A 21916-nucleotide genomic window follows, 5' to 3' on the forward strand; every position below is an offset into this window, starting at 1 on the left:
GGGAAAGAAACAGAACTTAAAAGAATCTGCATCTGACATAAATATTCACATATCTCAGCTGTGAGGCAAACACTCTGCAAACTGGCAAATGAGTATTAAAATGTGACATGGTGTCCTCAAACTAGTGCCTAATCCTTTTGTCACTAACAGGTAATCCAGAAAGAAGGTAGTTGTGACTGGATGGAGAATGCCTGAGCCAAATTACCAACTCTCTTAGTCTTTGTATGGAAATGTTAGACCCGGAGTTAACAAGCCCAGGCATGTCCAGGAATAAGCTATTGGGCTGCATTGACTTGCCTGGGAAGAGCTTTTGAAACTCCAGTGAGGGATGGGCACTGAGGGTGCTGTGCTTCCCCAAGCACTTTGCTGAGCAGTGAGGTCAGAAATCCCTGCCCATCTCTGTTTCATCTTTCTGCCTCTGGGCCTAAATTATTGAACTTCTGCTGTGATCTTCCCTCTAGCTGTGTTAATGTGACTCTTGAGTGAGGAAGCCATGAAACAGGTCAGTTGAAATGATCTCTGTGTTAAAAATGCCAACAACACCCACACATGACCCCTGAAACTTATTTCTTCCTCCCTTCCTCCTCCTCCCCCAGAATGTTTGTTTTCATTGTTCAGAGTGTTTTAGTTTGGATTGGTTTCCTTAGCAGTTTCAGTATAGCCTGTCACAAGGACAGGGGTGTATGGGTAAGGTAATTAGGAGGCTCTTAAATCAATTTGCACCATGTATCATAAAGTGGAATTTGCACCCTTAGGACCATCCAGGCCCAAGGTAGTAACTTCATTCATCCATGAGCTAGCTACATATTTGGAATCATAGGTTGTTGGTAGGTTGTTTTTCCCCTAAAGAGAGATTTGCAGCAGGATTGGGTCATGTGTGGCAAGGGGCATCTTTGTTTTGAACACAGGGCCTGAGGATTTTAATGTGTCCGTGAAGATCTGTTCAGTCTAAACTTGGGGGCACATAGGAAAATTGCTGCCGTATGGGTGAAAAATGTGCAGGAGTGTGTGGTGTTTCCCCAGCCTGAAGTCCTGGGGCATATCAGGCTTGAGAAAGAAATTTTTTTTTAGATGAAAATGCTTTTACCTTTTTGCTGTTTTATTGCTGAGAATCCAACTTTTAAAACTAACTTCAACTGTGTTTTGGAATGATGCCTTCTACCATTCCTTGTGGTCTGCTGTTTTCTGCCTCTTCCCATACAGTGTCAAAAAGCTTAAACAGACCCAGACTCTCTGCAGCCTGGGGCAGCTCTGAGGAAACCAGCAGGAGTGGCTGGTTGCCTCAGGTGCAAGTTTTTGAGTCTTTTGCTGCTGCCTGGCAGCCACCCAAGTCTTGAGAAAGAGCAGGACACAATGGGCTTGAGTTTGGGAGCGTGCTGAAGAACCACAAAGAGGAGTGGTAAACCTCTTATGTCAGGTTTCTCTTCAAGGAGAATTGTAGGCCCTTGTAGATAGGGTCAAGTGACAGCGCCAAGAGCTTGTGATTATTGAGTTAACTAGATTTAACCTAGTTCTGGTGAGGCTAGAGGTTGTTTGAGCCAAGTCAGATGTAGGTCAGGTGGTGGCAGAGCAATGACTGTATAGAGGAGGACCTGACCGTGCTCAGCACCTGCACTGCGGCTTACGTGGGCCTGGTGGTGAGGAGGAGTAAGGGCTGGGGGAGCATATGGACGTGGCCAGTACAGGCAAAGAGTTAGAAATTGTGCAGGTTGCTACTATACACAAATAATTGTTTAACAGGGCAGATTGTTTGAACTGCTTATCAGTAATACACCTTTGTAGATGTTTAGACTACCCAAGGTGTAGGCTTTTTTTTTTTCATCAAGCTCTTCCCCCCCCCCATTTTTTTTACTAATAGATTTTTTTCTCCTTTATGGATCATTTAGTATACAGTGAAAAGCCCTGGATTCCAGCCAGCCAAGTCAATAAGTTTCACTCATTAATAAGACTTGCTTGTGTGCAGAGCAAACAGTGCTGTTCAGTTTCCTCATCAAAACAGTTGTACCACCATGTTAACCCTCCTGGAGCTGGAGGCATGTGCCATTGCCTCCAAACACGTGCTGCAGTTACGGACTGACGGTGCCCTCAGACCCACTTGAGTTACCTTGCTGTCTTTGATGCAGAGAGCAGTTCGGGCTCCCTGCTGAAAGAGGGGACAGTGATAACACCACTTGTGCTATATACAGGTACAGATGTTGGTGAAATCATCCTAGATTGTTCCACAAGGACATTCCCTGCATGGGTGCTGACTGTGAATGAGACTGATTGAAAGACATGGGTGACGCTGTTTGGAAAGCGCATGTTACGGGTGCAGTCGGGCGGAGGATTTCTGCAGGAGATTAAAGGGTACCGTGAGGACAGCAAGCAGTGGAAGTAAACAGTTTCAAATAAGGTCCAAAGCAATTATTGGAAAGTCGCATGTTTAAATGTATTCCTCTCACAGAATGTTTTAGAGAAACTAAGCTGCCCACAAACTGCTGTGGTTGGGGAATAAAAGTAGAAGCTTTGAAAATACACAGCCATCGTTACAGAGATTCTAAGCAGTGTGACTTGGTGTCCTCTGTTCAGCATGGTTCTGATGTCCCTTTCTGCCATATTACTTTGTATGTTTGTGTGATTTAATTTTTGCTTTTCTAAGAAATTTCAAGTTGCTTGCTCTTCATATCCAGTCGAGGCTGGTAATGAATCTGCCTCATTAATCTATAGCTTAATGTTTGCCAGGAGATGGATCTGGTAACCTCTAGAGGACAAGCAGAGGGACGAGAGCACTGAGGGCAAAATAAGCAAGACTTGGGAGTACGGGGTCAGCAGCTCTGTGGAAGCTGGAGCAGAAACCCTGGCAGATACTACAGAGGGCAGCTGTAGAAGGCTGGCAGAGAAGCTTAGAAACTGGAAGTCTGGAAAGTGTCACCAGAAGCAACCCAAACGTGACAGAAGAATGCAGCAGCAGCAGCTGCAGCAGGGTACACTGAGCAGCCCAGCAAACAGAAGGGCTGGGTGGAGCCATCCAACAACAGCTAGAGGAGAAAGTAAAAAATTGAGGAAGCACTGGGGTAATAACTTACTGCTGGAACTTTAGTTAAGCTTTTAGATTTCAAAAGGGAGAATGATTTGTGTTTACCATTTTTGTAGTCTTGGGTTGCATGTATTGGGTTGTGATTTTTTTTTTTTTTGTAAATGTGTTCTGTTAACATCTGTTGTGGTAATGTATTACTGACCTTTAGCCAAAATGCATGGGTTTGGCAAGCCTTGGAAATCTCCTTCCCACTAACGCTGTGTCCATCGGTGTATTTTATCTAGCAGGATTTGATTAAAGAAAGTCTGTGTTTCCATCGCAAAGCAGTGGTTGCAAACTGTATGCAAGCAACTCAGTCTAGCAGAGAAGGTCTGCTACCAAACCACATTGCCAAAAAACAGCTTTCTCAAGCCTCCTGGAGTTAATCTGACTGTCCTGGATTCCTTGGTTTTGAACGTGCTGCTTTGCTGAGCGCCTGGGGAACCGCCCAGCCCAAAGCAGCTTTGGGGATCACGTGCCCTTGGGCATGCCCTGCTCTGCTGTGTGTATACAAAGACATACACTTGGAAAAAGTTATTTGCTCCTCCGAGCGTGCTTTTACATAATGTCTGAGAGCGACTGGGAAAGAGAAGAGTTTCAGCTTTCTATTACCCCTTAGCGTGCATGTACATTAGTTTGCAGCGTGGAACTGGCTGCTGTTGCTATAACAACCAAAGCAACTAATTTGGGATGAGTAAGAGAAGGTTAAAAAGGTGAGGGGAAAAACTGCTGTGGGGTTTTTTCTCTCTCTGCAGTCAGGGGTAGTACTTTGGGTGGCTCTGGGTTGCAGAATGCATAATCTGCAAGATTTGAGTGAGAGAGGTGAGTCAGCAGGGCCTCAGAATGCAGATCTGTGAATCTGCTCTGACTTGACATCTCTAGTTGCTTCCTTTCTCCTACAAAAATTATAGTTAAAAGCCTCATCTTAAAATATTTTTAGCAATAACACTAGGCATGGACATTTATTTTGGGATCGTTATAGATGTCTGCCTCAAAAATCTCTCTAACTATTTTCAAGCTTTTCCTCCCACAAGTTTGATTGACATGTCAAAGAAGTAATAATGGTATTTTTACTATAAGTATACTTTCAAGCTTATCCACAGAGCTCAGTGCTTCAGTTGGTTAGGTGAGTATGTTGTTAGGAATTTTAAAGTCTTTCACAATATGAAGTGGAAAAAGCTGCTCATCAGAAATTGTGTAAAAAATTGTGTGTTGTGTAAAGGAACATGCCCTGAAGAAAAATTATGTGTTGTGTAAAGGAACATGCCCTGAAGAAATCTTTTGCTCTGAAACCTTCCTTGAATAGGATAGTCCTTAAATAATTGTTTAAAAACTTGTTTTTTATGGAAATGTACTATGGGGGAGCTATATAATAAGTCTTAAAATGTGCATCTGGTTTGTTTTATTTCCAGGAAAGGTAGCTATACAGAAAGAAGATCTACAGAAGTATCACAACAGAGACACCTGGTTTCAACTCCAGCATGTTGATGCTGATTCAGAAGTACAGGTGAGAGTATCTTGGCAAAGAAGTATTTGTAACAGGGCAATGGCAGCTTTATGGGTTCTATGGCTCTAGGACAGATGTGTTGCTTTCCTACAGAAAGGAAGCATTACTTATTGGTATGACTTAGGTTTCAGTTATATTGCAACTTGCACGATAAATTACAAGTGTGGGTAAGTCATTGGGACCAGGATTCTTGCCAGAGAAATAATAAAAACTGTGAGCTGTCAGGGTCACTGATATAAGTAGGGGTGTGGTTATCTCAATTATCAAGTAACTTCAAAGCCCTAAAAATTACTGTCAATTCCTCAGAGAGTGGAGCCAGCTTGAAAACAGTATCTGCAGGTACTGTTTTAAATAATTCTGTAGGAAGGTTGTCCCAGGAATGGCAACAAGTAAATCTCATGGAAAAACACCACTCCTTGACAGATTTCTAGGCCCCGCTGGTAATTTTGTTGCTTCAGCTTTTTTAGGATTTGGTACTTTGCAGTACTGGTGCACAGTGAAGGTCCTTTTTTAATTTGTACTTCCCCTCATTCTATTTTCTATTACAATGTTAGGTCCTACAGAAACAGTCATTATAAGAAAGCAAGAAATAAAAATAATGTAGCAGGATCTCAAGGGTTTTTTTGTTGTTGTTTTCTTTTTTCTCTCCCCCTTCCCCCCCCCAACTATATATTGCAGGTCATATTTGAACCACAGTATTTTTTTAGGAGGCCACAGACATGAATGTCTGACCTGTGCAACAGTCTCCAATAAGTGGAAGAGGAAATGCTGTGTAGATATCACTGTTTGGTAGGGTTAGACATGATGTTTTGGCTTTTCAGTCTGAATGCAGGTCTGCACATACCTGGTCAGAAAATGACACTTAAAGTTCAAGCATGTAGTGTGGTTATGTGTAGTGAAGCGTATGTGAAAATATATTCAAGGTTATGTTTTCTGTTGTTTTGAGAGATAAATAATTTACTGTTGTGCACGTGATGCAAAGAGAGTGTCCTGACAGCCTGTTCAATGTGTAACATTCTAGTGTAAAATACTGGTCCTCTTTAATATCAATGGTGATGGAGGGAAAGACTGTTAAAAGCCTTTTAACTTGAGGCCTATTCTTTTAGCCACAGTCTCCCTTTCTTCTTTTACCCCAAAGCCTCTTATGACAGTGACTTTAAGACAATAGATTTAGAGTTTATTTCCTGTAGGATATGAAAACTTTCCCTTTGTAATTTATCTGTTGAAGAAGGCCAATATTTGGATATGCTTCTACATTGTTTATTTTGTTACACAGAGTGAGCTTGTGGAAGCTTTTTAGACCAGGGTGCTTTCCCGAACAGCACTGGTGATGCAAGCTATGAACTCATAACAGAAAGGCTTGCAGGCAGCTCTGGCTTAGGCAGAGATGAGTAGCACAATATTTGCTGGAAAGCAAATGCTGTTTGTAATTATTTGTACAGTTTATCACTTCCAGTGTTTGTATCTTTACAAGAGCCCAACTGTTAAAAGCTGCTTCTGGGCTCCATGAAAAGCACTTATGGCAACTGCTGTGAACATGAACAGCACTCTGGTGATTTTATCCATTTACTGTTTAGATGTTCTGCAATCTGTATGTTAAGGAGTCTGCAAGAGGGCTTTGTTTTCCCTAATGTCGGGAGCAGATTCGTAAATATTTTGTATAAATTCATGTGCAAGTGAAGATAGCCAAATGAAGGAGTAGTTTTGTGTTTGTATTTTCTTCCTTTGGTGGTATTTCAGTTTTATCTTTTTCTAAATTTTACATTTATAAGAGAAATAAATATTTGTGTTAATGGTACGAATTTACATAATGTTACTTAGTTTTTCTCCAATTTTAAGGAAATTAATTTAAGAAACTTCAAGTAGTTAACATTTCCAGTGAATCATACAAACACTAGTAGCCAAAAAGCAATTTTACTGTGCTAGCTGTCAGTTTTATCATTCTACCAGTCATCTCCTTCAGCCGTATAATGTAGTGGATTAAACACTGAGCTGTGTGCCAGGGAACTCCTGCATCTTACTACTTTTGTCAGTCAGTGGCCTTAACACTATTTTCCATGTTGTAGAGCACTTCATGGCTATTTAGTTATGCATCACAGCACCATATTTAGGTAAGCTACTGTCATTCCCACCATTTGAATACAGTGAGAATAAGTGTCAGAAAGAATGTGACTTTCTTGAGGTCATACAAGTCAGAGTGAGGAATTTAAAAAAAAGAAAACAATACAAGTCAAAGAGACCAGGTTTCTAATCCTTTTTATTACATTACACTGTGATATGAAAGAAAATGAGCTGAAAATATCCAGGTTTTAAGCAGACCAATGAACAAAGTTAAACTGAAAACCAGCTAAAAATCAATGAATTATTGAAATATTAATGATCTTGGGTGCCGTGTTTCTTGGATGCCCAGTTCTGGACATAATTTGACCTAATTTGTCAGAACAGAAGGGCTGATTTAAAATTACGGATAATAACATTTCTAATGTAAGAACCAGTATTTTGAGCTGCCTGTCTGAAGTTTAATGAGTAGAATTTAGAATTTTGTTCTTGACATGATTTGGACCTCAATTGTGTGAATACCAGAAATGGTACAAATTTTGAAATGGCAATACTGGTTTCTGTCATCATACATAGGGAGGGAGTAGTATTTGGTAGAGGAGATTCCTCTGGTTTTTTGCAAGTGCAAAATAATACAACAGACAAATAGAATTCTAGCATTAATGGAATTTGAGTGGATTTCTTAATATTTTTTGCTGTTTTCTCAATTTTATTAAGAAGCTACAACTCTTTTAGTGCTCTGATGTACAAAATAAGCCTATTTATTTTTAAAAAAAATCAAGATGTAAGTGGTAATGTCGTATGACTCAATCAGACATAGTTGTCCAGGTGTTTAGCTTGAGGCTTTGCATTCAGTTTTATGGTTTTCCAATGTTGCTAATTCTTACTGTCTTATAAAGATGCTTTGTATTGTCAGGAGTCAGGTGCTTTAAATACCATATTCATTTATTGCTTGACAGGAAGATGTACCAGAGTCCTTCATGATTGCTTATCTTGAAGAAACAATGAGGGCATTGTCCATCTAGGCAAAGAGCTACTAGAGGCCTTTAATCTCGCCACCAGTGATGCTGGTTGGTGTGGTGCACAATCCCCCACAAAGCCATACAGGTGCTGCACAGCTGCTCAGCCTACAGATACAGATGGGGCATTAACCACCCACGTGCCCTTCGTGGCTTTGTTTCATCATTAGGTCTAGCAAATTAGTTAGTTGAGATAATCACCTGACTTTCCCTTTATCTGCGTGAGTGGGTAACGGTAGCCATCAGAACACAGTGCTGTGTTCTTCAGCAATGGACTTCTCCTTGAGGTTGACAGGCTTTTGTTCCATTGGTAAATCAATGCTCCTATATTTTAGTGGCTGGTTTTGCTCTCATTAGTTTGAAAATAATATAGTCTTGCCACTGTATACCCAGAGTGCTGTTTCGATATAGCATGGGTGATGAAACTGTTGTGATATAAGTGGCTGGAGTTTCAGCTTCTTCGTGGAGAGCAAATTATTTAACTTTGGCAAAATGGTACTTGTGTTCAGCATACAAATATGAAACAACATGATTTCTGAAAATTTCCCTTTAAAATATACTAAAATATGTTAAATGCCATCAGGAAGTTTATTATACAGAGTACGGAATGAAACAAGGATGTGTAGTAATAAGACCAGGGGGACCTATTTTAAACTAAAAGTGGGTAGATTTAGATTAGGTATTAGGAAGAAATTCTTTACTGTGAGGATGGTGAAGCACTGGCACAGGTTGCCTGGAGAAGCTGTGGCTGCCCCATCCCTGGAAGTGTTCAAGGCCAGGTTGGATGGGGCTTTGAGCAACCTGGTCTAATGGGAGATGTCCCTGCCCATGCAGGGGAGTTAGAACTAGATGATCTTTAAGGTCTCTCCCAACCAAAACCATTTGGTGATTGACAGCAGCTGTTAAATGCATAATGATGGATTAACTTTTCAGACTGGAAAACTTGTTCTAGAAGTATGAAGCTGTAACCAAGTGGGTTTTTGCAGGCTTAGTTGAAGGATTTTTAAGTTCCCATCTTCTGATGGAACCTGCGTAGTCCTCAGTGGGATGTTACTATGTCCAGAGCTAAAGTTTCTGACAAGTACAAGTGCCCCAAACATTTTAGTGGGAAGTAAAACAGCTACTGAACAGTACTGAAAGTGGTTTAACTTTTGCACTGAAATAGCCTAAGAACAATTAGGCAGCCTCAGCTGGTGAGGGGGGAGGGACTAGCAGCAGAAGACACAACTTTCTTAGCTGTTTGAAGTCAGTAAGATCATGATGTTGCTTGCTTTTCTCAGGATGCATCTCTATTTTTCTACTAGTCATTTGTCTTTCAGGACCTGCTATATTCTCATTCACATGCCTTTTGAGGACTGGAAGCAAAAATTGCCGTGCTATTGTGCATACATCTCTCTTCATCCACAGATGTTTGCCTCTGCTTCACATGCTGAAGTTTACGCAACAGTAAATGATTCAGATATTTGCCTGGGGCTGTAGATGACAGATGCTCTCAGTGGTCCACGTGTTCTCAGCTAGCCCTAGTGCTCATGCCATCTTTAAAAGGCCTTTCCTGTTTTTAAGTACTTTTGCCCTTCAGTTTCTTTCACAATAACCTCAGCCCTGCATCGTTCAAGTCCACTTTGTGAAGTTTGAGCTTTCCAGACCAAATACCTTTTGTGCGCATGTAATCAGTGAAGCAGTTAAAGATCCAAAGACATTTTGATTAATATCAAAATACACCAGCATACTCTAAACCACGTAGTCTGTATATGACAAAGCAGGGGAGAAATGCAAGGAGAGTTAGATCATTCTGACATGTTTTCCTGTGCAGGCTCTTGCTTTAGAAGTTCCCCTTTTCACGTGCACTTTGGGTTACTTCCTCTGCAGCGCTGACAAATGTGAAACGGTCATGTTCTCTTACAGCTGAGTTCTCAATATTAAATGACAGAGTGCTTTTTCAAAGCCAGTCATGCTCAAGGTCTTATGTAAAGCTCATTGTTGGGGATAAAAAAATCTGACATAAATTGAAAATTGCTCATTTCTCCTTCCTCTTCATAAGAACTTTGATGTGTCTGAAACATATCAATTTGGCTATCAACTTAAAAAAAAAAAAAGGGTGGGGCAGATAACCAACACTGGGGAAGCAAATAATCTCACATTTTAACCTTCTGTACTCAAACCTTATGCAAAAGATTTACCAATTTTAAAAAATACTTTCTTCAGACACCAAAAGCCCTTCCTACTCCTTTCAACTTATTAGCATTTTCCCTAACAGGCCTTTGATTATTGTTGATTAAATGTGCCTGTTCTTGAGCATGGACTGATATGAGTGTCAGGTGGTGGACAAAGTGGAAAACATTACTTACAGGTATATTGAGAGAGTACACCTACAATCTTTTTGTCATGCTGGAAATGACTGCTGGCTCTGAAATGCTTCTTGCATGATAGCTAGAAGAATATATCCAGAGCACTCTGTGCTGCTCAGGAAACCTCTCCTTTGTCGGAGCCTTCCCGTTGAATACAGAATCTGTATCCCAGACTTCAGGCTTCATGAATGAAATCCTGGCCTTATCTGGATGGGAGTTTTGCCATGACTTCAGCAGAGCTAGATTTTCACCACAAACTTTTGAATTATCTCTTCTCCTTTCAGTGCTGTGTGACAGCTAGAGAAGTCTATCCACGATCTGTAGAGGAAGCTGGATATATGTTACTCTCTTCCTTTCTTTTCCCTTACCTGCATAATAATGTGGAAGCTGCCACAATCTCTCCTGTATCTGTCTGGGTTCTGTTCTGTTTTAATCAATGCTTTTTGTATATGTAGAAATGAAATGGCTCTGTATATATGTTAAAGTGAAATGACTCTGATACTAATTGTTACTTTTCCTAAGAATACGGTTTGAAGATAAACTAAGTTGAGCAAATTGTCTTTAGGAGTAACTGTATAGGGCCATTTCACTCCATGAACAACTGAGGGGATTGCTTGCCCACTGTCCAACACTGACATGAACTGTCCTAGTGTAGGTATTTAAATGCTTCTAGTGTAAATATGAGTTACTGGCACACTTTGTATAACCTACTGTAACCAGCCATATGCAAATTGTAAAAAGAAGAAGCTGTTTCCAGGTTTAGTATCAGCTTTCAACCACACACAGGAAATAAATGGGTGTTGCCCTCTATTTTATCAACAGTGGCTTTTAGGTCTCTCTCTTCTAGTTGTTTTGAAAAGAGGTGAAATCTCTGTTTTGATAGAGTGGGAAGATTCTTAAGGCCACATGCCTGCTAACAAAATTATTTCAGAGAACTGAGTTCTGCATTGGTAATGGTAAATAATGTTTGTGATAAACAATAAGACCAGTTATTGACCAGATCCTGCTTTGTGGCAAGACATCTTCCTCCCTATGTGAATGTAAGAGTGGTATATTCAGACTTGGCAGTGCAAAAGGGTAAGACACTCTATCCAGTTTTGGTCTGTTACTTCTAAGAAGCTAGTTGGTAATGTGGCATGTGGGGAGGAGCACCTACTGCTGAATAATAAATTTACATTATTTCAAAACAACATACCTGGATTCAGTTTTTGCAGAACACAGTTTGTCTGAGGAAGTGAAAGTCAGGTAGCTTTCATTTACAGTTTCTACATATTGTATTGCATTAAAGTGTTTTGGCCATATGGAGGTATTGTCCCTTTAGAGAAACAGCAAAGCTGACATTGTGCCTTTTGAAGATGTTTGTCAGTTACTGAGTAATTCAAGCAGGCATGGGTTTTGCTTTGCCTAGCATTTATGAATCAGTGTTCATTAGAGCTGCTGCACTTTCCTCAGCGATAGACTGGATTTAGTTCCAGATTCTGTGCCGCACTGGAGCACAGCAGGCAGGCTGTGATCTGGAGCGTGATCCTTAGACCTTTCCCAGCCACATGCTGCCCTCTGCTAAAGGAAAGAACATCTGATAGAGCAGCAGATGTAGACAGCTGGCCTGGGAAAAGGGTCCCTATGTGGAATAGATGGTTGGAAAACTTCCATGAAGATAAGCTGCCACCTTGGAGGGGAAAGTCCCCAGCAAAATTGGGTAGGCTGGTGAGAAGCAGAATGATGGATGTTCACAAACCTTTTATGTAGCATGTTTAAGAGGAGACAGCATTTTTAGGAGGTTTTTTCATACCAGTTATTCTGTAGAAGAGAGTATATTTTATATGTTTTTGTTTAAAATTAACAGTGAAGAGTTGTTCTTGTCCTCTGGTGTTTCTAAAAAGTGAAAAATTTCTAAAAACTGTTTTGCAGTAGCAAAAAGAATGGAGATGTGGTTGATACTTCCTTAAAGAGATGATTTAAGAGATTGGATAGATTTGACTCTTCTCTTTTGAATTTAGACTGTAAGTCTTTTGTGCATTTTCTAGAGCTTTAGAGCACAGAGGTTCCTAGTGTTTGTCAGTGTTTTTTCAGAACTCTCGCCCTGGAAAACCAGATCACATCTGTTTTGGGTTAAGTGAGATGTTGCATCTGAATCGACAGTCACTGGATCACACAGTGTGTCAGATTTCAGGCCAAAAAGTGTGCATGTAACTGTACTCAGAAATGGCTCTTAGCAGCGTCCTGGTAACTCTGCAAATGCTGCCTCTAAGTAAGGCCCACCACTAAATGTGCTTCACATCAGAATAGCAGAACCTTGTCATAAGAATAACCTCAGTATAATGTATGGTCATGTGTTTTGTTTTGTCCTTCAACATACTGTGTTTAATTTAAACTGCAAATTTGCAACTGCTGGAAACATGATACAGCTAGGTTGCATTGGTATACTTTAACTTTCTTTACAACTGTTTTCTGGTGTTTCAGTCCACAGTAAGTCACAGCTGTCTTCCAAGGAGAAATGAGGTTGTTGGAGACAGGATCTTCCTGTATCCACAAAACATGGCTTTGATTCTGATTTTTCTTCTCTTTGCAAGCCTTATGATAATTTTCAGTTTGTTTTTTCATATAATTATGCTTGGAGTTCTCCCAGATACCTGTTAGTGTTATGAGACTGTTATGGCTGGAACTTTATTCTGTTATTTTTTAGTAAAGAGGACATTTAACAGGCATAATACATTTTTTTTTTTCCTCAGTAAGGTCCATTAACAGTTTTGCTCGTTGCTGATTTCCTTTTGAATACTGTCTGCTTCCCTAGAAGAAATGCAATTTACTGATGGCTTCTTTAATAAAAAACTGAAAAATGGAAGCTGGCTGGCCCCATTTTATAGTGTTAGATGTGATTAGGAAGGATGTACGACCTGTGAACCCCCATATCCATATCAGCCAGAGTTTATGAAAAAGGAAGTGTTCAGCAGTTCAATTGGCACTCCTTCAGCTAGTTCCTTGAAGAAGTCCTACCCTTCCAAATGTGAAGGGTATGCTAACGAGCATAGCTGCTTCTAGGAACATCCTGAAATATATTTTTTTTCATGGAAATGTCTTTAGTAATTAATGCTTTCTACTTAAAAATTGTCAAACCTCCAGCTTCTCTTGAGTTTTTTCTCTGTGCTGAAGGGAAAAAAACACCTTTATGGCTAGGATGTGGGACTCAGTTCCTGGCTCTGCAACAGGGATTCTGTCTGAGCAGGAACAAGACACGGTGTTTCAGCTGTAAAACAGGGACAACATACTCTTTATTCTGCCACAGTATCTGATCTTTCCTGCTTGTAAATGCTGTCAGTAATTATGCACACTTAGAGCAATTGGAGGTTCTTGTTCTTATCACAGTAGTTCTTTTGATACTAAAAATAATAATTACTTTGTTGTAAATTGTCAGTAAATAAAGATATTGGCAACTCCCTTTTCCTGTGGTACGTTTAAGCCAGTATAGGTGAGCAATTCGTCTCTTGGTTACACTAAGGATTGTTTTTATGGTACTGATTCATGGCATAATTTCCTCTCTTACCTTTGAGAAGTGCATTATCCAGTATTTTGTAAAAAAACTGATGTAATTGCTCAGAAGTAAATTTATTCAAATGAATTCTTATGTTTTACCTAACAGAACAGTTGATATGGGGAAAAAGCATTCTGTTTACATAGGAGTTACATTTCCTGTGAAATAAGCCTGCAAGTATGTTACTGTAGCCTTATTTTTATGTATTTCTGTATTTGAGTTTTTAACTAGAATTTAGGAAGTGTTCTTGAAATAGTAGTAGAGCTGCTGGTCCCAATGATCCCATGACCTCTGTTTCACTGTCTGAAGCTTTGAGTCATTTTGTGAACAGCTGTCCATTTTCAGAGTCTTCACGAGAAAAATGAGAGCTACAAGAAAAAAGTAGTCTCAGCTCAAAGGAGACAGTGCTGTCTGTATTTCTGTACTAAATGTAGCTGGGAAAATATGTGAAGTACTGCCAATTTAAAAATATTTTTGCGACTTAATTTCTAAAATAGGGAGCTTCCATCACAGTCTGTGAGATGGAGCAAATTGGCACTGTAATTAGATTTGCATTCAGGCTCACCTAAGTGTACTGAAGCATTCTTTCTTTCGTGAGAGAGGTCAGTCTTGCCTTGGTTTAAGATCAGCAGAAATACTTCAATTAATAAGTTACCTTCCATGGTATTATTCTACAAAGGGATATTTTATTTAGTTTTCTGAAAGGTCTGTTCCTGTCTCTTTAGTTTCTTCAAAACTTGTATTAGTGTTGATTTCTCTAGTAGAGCTAATAAACAGAATATTGGTGAATATTGCATCAGTGTTTTTGCAGGTTCATAACAGAAACTTTTTCTCCAGAGACTAGTGGTTTAACTCGTGTTAAAATGTGACCAGTGGAAGAGACAACAGTGAAGAATAAGAGAAAACATAGAAAAACTGAAGTCAGAAAACCATCCTGCTTAACTGGAGTTCTTAGCTGGTTGTATGCTTAACCCTTATTGTGCTTGGGTTTGATGGGCACTGCAGTGGTACTGAGTCTTAAAAAAGGTGGTTTAGAAGTGGCTTTACACATTTGTGCAAAGAAATTGTTCTCTTACGAATTGAGGACAGGCTTCAGTTGATAAGAAAATGACAGATGTTGACATTTACATGCGCTGGCAGGGTGAGGGAGGATTCATGTCTTGCTGAAACAGAATTTGGCCTGACGGCCAAATGCAACATGTTTAAGTTTTGCATTCTTGTTTGGTTTTATTGTTTTGCTTAAAATAATGCAAAAGACAACTGGCAGGACTCACATTTTTAAACTCCCACACAGGTTGGTGTCCTTCCTTGTTAAAAATACCAGCAAACTGCTGTGATGCCTCTGCAACATGGGTTTTTATGCAGCATGGAGAGGTCTTTTCTTGTTTTCTGGGTGAACACCAGTGTCATCTGCTACACGTACTTATAAGGCCTGTGTTCCAGCCCTCGGGCAGGAAAGACTGTTACTGAGTCAGGACACTGAAGGGATAAGTAGGTGATAGAGGTCTGAGAAGTGAAAGCATACCTTCAAGATGGGGCAGAAAAATGGTACCAAGAAAGGGATATATAAGGAAGAAGAGAAAACAGTTCTTGCAGTGAGAAACAGAACCTCTTGCAGGCTTCTTCAGGACAAGTATCCAGGCTTCAGAGTTTGTACTGCTAAGCTAAATGTAAGACTGGGCAATGAACTTGAACTGAGCTTCTCTATGTTCATGCTACTTAATTGTTACTGCACTCGCTGTTCTGCTTTGAACTGCTTTTGTCCAGACAAATCTGCTGTAGGGGATGTAGAGCTTAGTACATCTTGCGGCCAGGGTTTGATCTTTCCTGCGTAACAGAGAGTAGAGACATCCTCATAGAGCAGGACATGGCTGTAACCACTCAGAGACAGCGAAGTGTCTTGCAAGAGTTCACGTTCAAAAAAGGGGAAAGGTCAAATCTGGAAAATCTTATGAAAAGGGGTTGTAACAGACTTTTTGTGTGAGTTGAGGTAGATCTGAGTCAAAGATGACACCCACGTTAGAGCTCTGACTAACTAGCAGGGTGGATTTTAGGGTCATTTAGTAAAAAGGATGGTGGGGTGGTGATTATAAAGGTGACTCAGTAATGGCCATGATGATTTGCAGTGCTGGCATGTCAGAATAGAATCATAGAATCGTTTATGTTGGAAAGGACTCTTAAAATCATCCAGTCCAACCATGAACCTAACACTGCCGAGAAGTTTTTCCTAATGTCCAATCTAAACCTGCCCTGGCACAACTAGAGCCACTTCTTCAATCACTTGTTACTTGGGAGAACCAGACTGACTTGAACCTCACTGCAGCCTCCTTTCAGGTAGTTGTACAGGTCTCCTCTCCACCTCCTTTTCTCCAGGTTAAACAAGCCCACTTCCCTCAGACGATTCTCATAAAGCTTGTTCTTCAGACCCTTCACCAGCTTTGTTGCCCTTCTTTGGACTCTCTTCACCACCTCAATGTCCTTGAAGGGCCCAAAACTAAACACAATATTCAAGGTGTGGCCTTACCAGTGCTGAGCACAAGGGCATGATCACATCCCTAGTCCTGTTGACCGCACTATTTCTGATACAAGTCAGGATACTGAGAGTCTTCTTGGCCACCTGTGCACACTCGTGTTCAGCCTACTGTTGACCAATACTCCCAGCTCCTTTTCTGCCAGGCAACTTTCCAGCCACTCTTCCCCAAGACTGATTTTGAGTGGGTTTGCTATGACCCAGGTGGAGTACCCAGCACTTGGCCTTGTTGAACCTCATGCATTTGGCCTTGGCCCATTGACCTAGCCTGTTCAGGTCCATCTGCAGAGCCTTTCTACCCTCAGGCAGATCAACACTCCCTCCCAAGTGTCATCTGCAAACTTGCTGCGGGTCAACCCCTCATCCAGATCATTGATCAAGATATTAAACAGCTCTGGCCCCAGCACTGAGCCCTGGGGAGCACCACTTGCAACCAGCCGCCAACTGGGTCTGTCTCTATTTGCCGCAGTTCTCTGGGCCCAGCCATCCGGCCGGTGTTTTACCCAATAAAGAGTACCCATCCAAGCCCTGAGCAGCCAGTTTCTCCAGGAGAATGCTGTCGGAAGCTGTGTCAGAGGCTTAAATAAAGTCTAGGTAGACAACATTCACAGCCTTCCCCTCATCCTCTAAGTGGGTCAGCTTGTCATAGGAGATCAGGTTAGTCAAGCAGGACCTGCCTTTCATAAACCCATGCTGACTGGGTCTGAGCACCTGCTTGTCCTGTACGTGCTGTGTGATGGCACTCAAATGATATGCTGCACAACCTTACCTGGCACTGAGGTCAGACTGACAGACCTGTAGTACCCCAGATCCTCTTTCCAGCTCTTCTTGTAGATGGGAATACATCAATAACAAAATGTATTTTACATTTGCTATATATACACACCGTAAGATTAGTTCTGAGTTTTTGCTAGTGGGAATGGATACTCATGTTTGAAATAGAAGAAGAGGAATACCACTTGTATTCATGATTGCCTCTATTTTCTTAGCATATTTGAGCATAACATTTTGGCCCAAGTCATAACAGAGTATATGTGATCATAAAAGGTTGAAGACTGTTTAATAGTAGGTGCTATGAATGCTAGGAATATGGTTGAATTTTTTTTTTTTTAGTCGCCCAATGTAGTTTTACTAATACCTGTCTCACAGTTTATTTCATAATTTTTAATTTCTAATATTTAAAAGCTGTAGGTTTTTATTTATAACACACTGCTGTGGTATCTTCTCAATTATTGGGTTGCAGATCTTAGTTTAATATTAAAAATGTTAAATAAAGATACAGCTCCAACACCATATTTTAGTGTCAGACTGCAGATATTCCATATCCCTAAATTAGTAAAACATACAGAGATAAGATAATGATAGGAATTATGCACTGAAATTTAGGGAAATTACTACTAATCTACACTATTTGGCAGGTGAAATACCCTAGCTATACAGCTATTACTTAGTCTTTCATCTCCTCCTGGAATTACTTGCATTAACTGACTTAGTTTTAAGTTGGAGTGGTGTGGCTGGCTATGCATGAAACTAATTTTTCATATGGTGTTCTTGTTGTTTCAGGGGAAGGTTCACCTTGAGCTGAGACTGAGTGAAGTCATAACAGACACTGGAGTCGTCTGCCATAAGCTTGCAACACGGTAGGATTTGAAATGTAACTGCAGAGTTTCAGGAAACACACAAATTGTGTGCAGTGGTGTGCAGTGTTTAATTTAAAAAATTTTGGAGGAATCAAAACATTGATTGCACATTGAATGTTCTTAATCAGTGATATCCTTAAGAATTTATAAAGTGTGAGTTTTTAAATTTTGTCTTCTTTTCTCCACATAATCTACATAATTTTCTTCCTTATAGTCTTAAATGTTAATAAAGCACTTAGCCAATTTAGTAATTGCATAAATATTAAAAGACATGAAAGCAAAATATTAAGTCCTTCTGATTTGCATTAAGGACCTTACCAGCTAAACAAATTTCTAGCGCTACTTGTGTGGTTACAGGGCGTTTCAGAGCTGACTTAGCAAACAAGTCTGCCATCAGTTATTAACACAGTCTCAGAATCAGCCATCCAGTCTCACTCAGATGAATGGATGTCTAGAGGCTGCAGGAGTCAGATGGGAGTTGAGATTTTTTGCCTTCCTCTGAGCAGGAGGTGGGAAGGCCATTACTCTCTGACCACACCAAAGCCTTTCAGGTGGTTCCTTCAGGGCCAGTGGCATAGCTGGTTAACTTCTGTCAGGAAATGGCTTTGTATCCTCTGTTTGGCAGAAAGCCTGTCAAAATCAGCCTGCTGGCATCATACACTTCTAGCTATTTGACAATTGTGTCAATAGAAAAAAACCCCTGCAAGTGAACTGGTCTATTTTCAGACCAGTATTTTACATCATTTTGTTACTGCCTTTGCTAAGGCTTTGTTGATAAGTTGTCATGGTAGTTTTTACATCTAGGACCTATTAACAAATGCAGGTGAGCCACTTGGTTGACCTCCATCCTGCTAGGCACCCTGTTGATAAGAGGATGTGCTGGGGTCTGTGATCTTGCATGCCTGTGCATATACCCAGTAGCCAGCCAGGCCCTACCAGAGCTTTGCGAGTAGACATGTTTGAAATCTTTCTCTCTACAGTCTGCAGAGGCAGAGTGAATAACAGGGACAATGTGGTGCAAGTTGCTGTGTAGGCTCTGAGCTCCAGTGAGCTTATTAACCAGGGCACAATGCCACTGGAACACAACTGTACTTATTTCGGAACAAAAGTTGTATGTCAGTATGGCTGTGCACCAACTGGAGGGTCCAGCCTTCCTTTAACTACTACTTGAGGACTCTCATTGTGTCATTTTCCGTTGTGTCATTTGAATATGACTGAATAATGATGATCACACTCATTCTGAGAAACCAAGGGTTATGTCTGGGACTCTACAAACATAGATGAACTGGAACATCCTTCTTCTCTCACTGTAGTCTCTTTTGAATGGCTAGGTTGTATACACACCTAAGGTATATATACACCTTCAGAAGTGTTTGCCTTGCTTTGTTTTGTTCTGAGAGAATATGCTATGCTGCAGCCAGCTTTCTTTTAAAGGTTTTGTCTTCATTTAACTAAGGCCTGGTAACTTAGACCCCAAGGGATTTTTCAGTGAAACTCCTGAAATACTAGAAGTAGGTGTCTGAAAGAGTCCTTCCTGAAAAGCAATAATAAGGCAGTGACAGCTTTAACAACATGGCAGCATGCAGCATGTTTGTCTACCTTTTTATTCATTTGACCAGACAGGTTTTAAATCTTTATTCAAATTCTTGCCTGTATGGTCTTGATTTGAAGACTCATTCACTTTCTACAATGCAGAGAAAATACCTAGAATGGCTTGTGAAGCATCCTGTAACCATGATTTGCAAGGTATTGTTCAGTAAATACAATGTATTAGCTGAAATGTGTGGAAATTCTTTAGGTTTTAACTGCAATTCATCTTTATTTAAATCCAGTCCTTTGCTCTTAGAAAAAAACCCTTGAAAATCAGAGCCCAATAAGCTTTTGTCTGCTGAAGCTATCTTTCCTATTGTTGTCTTCTGTAGCTGACTTGGGCACTCTGTCTCTGGTTAGTTTCCATGGCTTTTTGTTATGAGTGGTAGGTCAGAGTAGACTGTAGCAGCTTAGAGAAGGGAACAGGGATATAAAAAAATGTCTAGAGTGTGCAGTTCAGTTGGTGCAATTTTTCATGGGAATGTGTCTTACAAGTGAGAAAGAGAGAGGTATTGTTGAAGAAAAAGAAAAGAGAATGGTTGTATCAGCAGGGGAAAAATTTACCTTAATGTAACTGCATTTGTACCATCTACTGTTATGCCTCTTAGTGAGTGGTCTTGAGTTCTAGAAAAAATTAAGTCTTACTCAGTAGGCTCTGGCTTCTAACCTCTCCTTCACTCACAAAAGATCTCATGTTGTCTTCCTCCAAACTCTTTGCAGCCACAGCCTTCCTAGCCCTTTACACAGTTTACTGCTGTATGCTGTGGCTACCAACATCTGGCCTTACCTTCCTTTGGCTGTAAAGTGAAGGCCTTCTGTTGTTTGCCATTTGCAAGAAATCTGTCTAGTTTTGTGAACCATTTTGAGGTACAAAGGCCATGGATAGAAGTGGACAAGACTTTCCCATGCTTCCTGCTGCTTCTGTCTGTGCCCACCTCTTTGTGCTGACACACAGTTCCTAGCTGCTGCTTGAGCAGTGTTGTGTTTGTATTTTTTCCCCCCTCATGTGTTTTAAGCTGCATCAGGCCTTAATCCTGTGCATCCTAGTAGAAACTGCACTATTCTTTTCCTCTAATGCAGAGGAAGGAAAATGAGCAGCACAGATGAGGGAGGGATGCTGTTTCTACAGACGTGCCAGGTTGAAGTGCTTGAACTAAGTCATGAATGGATTGTGTGTACCCAGATTTACCAAATTTACATTTTCCATTTACATCTGAAAAGCAATGGCCTGTACTTCTTCCTATTTTTTTCTGAGCCACCACTTTCCCGGTGCAGATGTCCTTCCTGCTTCGTAACCGAAGTAGTCAGAAAGGAGCCCTAGACCCTTTGTAAACCTTTCCTCGCCATCATTAGAACAGATTCTGTGCAGCACATTTGTGTTTAGCACAGAAAGGTGGTTCCCCGGATTCTTTTAAGGCTTCTGGGCTGGTCCAGAGAACTTTCTCTCATCTCACAGGGCAACACAGGCTAAGATCAGCAGATGCCTGCATTCTTATTTAATAAACAGGGGGGCTCCTGCTGATAGCTTTGTAGAAATCTGGAGGCTTGCTGTGGTTAAGCTACCAGAGACAACATTTAGAAGCAGTGTTCTGTATTTAGCAAGATGACATCTGACTTCGAGCATGCCTGAAGGAATAGGCCACTGAACTCCTGTTGAAAGTCAGTGTGAGCTGGGAGCCTGGCTCCCTGATCTTCCTATGAGAATTCCAGCATGTGTATGTAATTAGTCACATTTAAATGTCTGTATTTATTCAGTGTCCCCAGCTGCTCCTTCAAGTGTTGTTTTATGTCTTGTCTCTTAGGTTGAAAAAAGCTTGGAAACATCTGCTTTGGAGCTCTCCCCTCCCCGCCCTTCTTTTGTTCTCCCACCCCTGTAAATCTATACAGCTAAATCGTTATGTATGTGGTATAGTAGCTGCTGCTGTCTTTCATATTTTGTAACAATTTTCCAGTAAGCAATTAATGATTCTACAGATAAATAGCAATGCGGAGATTTTATTCAATAAATGAACCGTTTGTAGCCCTGCTGTGGAAGATGTGGCAGCTTTGCATTAATTTATGAATTGAACTTAAATGCTGTGCAACTCTCTGGAGAGGTCTACAAGATGCATTCTGACCACGTGGAACAAAGTTAAATGGGCTGTTTGCAAGAGCAAGCAGGAAAGGAAACAATAAGTAGATATGACATTCCCTAAGATAAATACTTCAGGGGCCATTAAGAGAACAGTGTCTGAGCTGTGGGCATTTAAAAGCTTTAAAAACCCTCCTGAAGAGGAAGAGGGAGGTAAGGAGGAAAGCGTTATTTGTCAAGTGTGGATAAAGCAGAAGGTGTCTGCCTAGGGAGTTCTGGCAGTCAGCAATGGTTCCCCAGCCTTCTCTGCCATTCAGAGTACAGAGCATGCAATTTGACCTTCCTCTCTGCTTGCTCCCATTATAGATTTGAATTTCTTTGTCCATGAGCTTTGCTAGAAAGTGGCTTGGGCAGCACATTGCTTGCAGGTTGGCAACCATTGCCCTAAATTAGTCTGACATGATGTATAAAGTTCTCTTACACAATGTAATGTGTCTAAGTTTAAGGTAAATGGATGCTCAATTTTGAAAATTTTAGAGAGTCAGTCTGTATGTTTTGCTAGTCAC

General features: G+C 40.6%; 1 protein-coding gene across 1 annotated transcript in view; it reads left to right on the forward strand.

The window, feature by feature from the left end:
• RASA3 (RAS p21 protein activator 3) overlaps nt 1–21916 on the forward strand; it is a 90880-nt gene that overhangs the window by 19558 nt on the left and 49406 nt on the right. The window contains exons 3-4 of the mRNA XM_009997906.1: nt 4468–4562; nt 17613–17689. Of these exons, the coding sequence (XP_009996208.1) occupies nt 4468–4562; nt 17613–17689 (172 nt within the window). The remainder of the gene's footprint in view (nt 1–4467; nt 4563–17612; nt 17690–21916) is intronic.

This window comes from Chaetura pelagica, unplaced genomic scaffold (assembly GCF_000747805.2).
Source record: "Chaetura pelagica isolate M959 unplaced genomic scaffold, ChaPel_1.0 scaffold123, whole genome shotgun sequence".
Taxonomy (NCBI): domain Eukaryota; kingdom Metazoa; phylum Chordata; class Aves; order Apodiformes; family Apodidae; genus Chaetura; species Chaetura pelagica.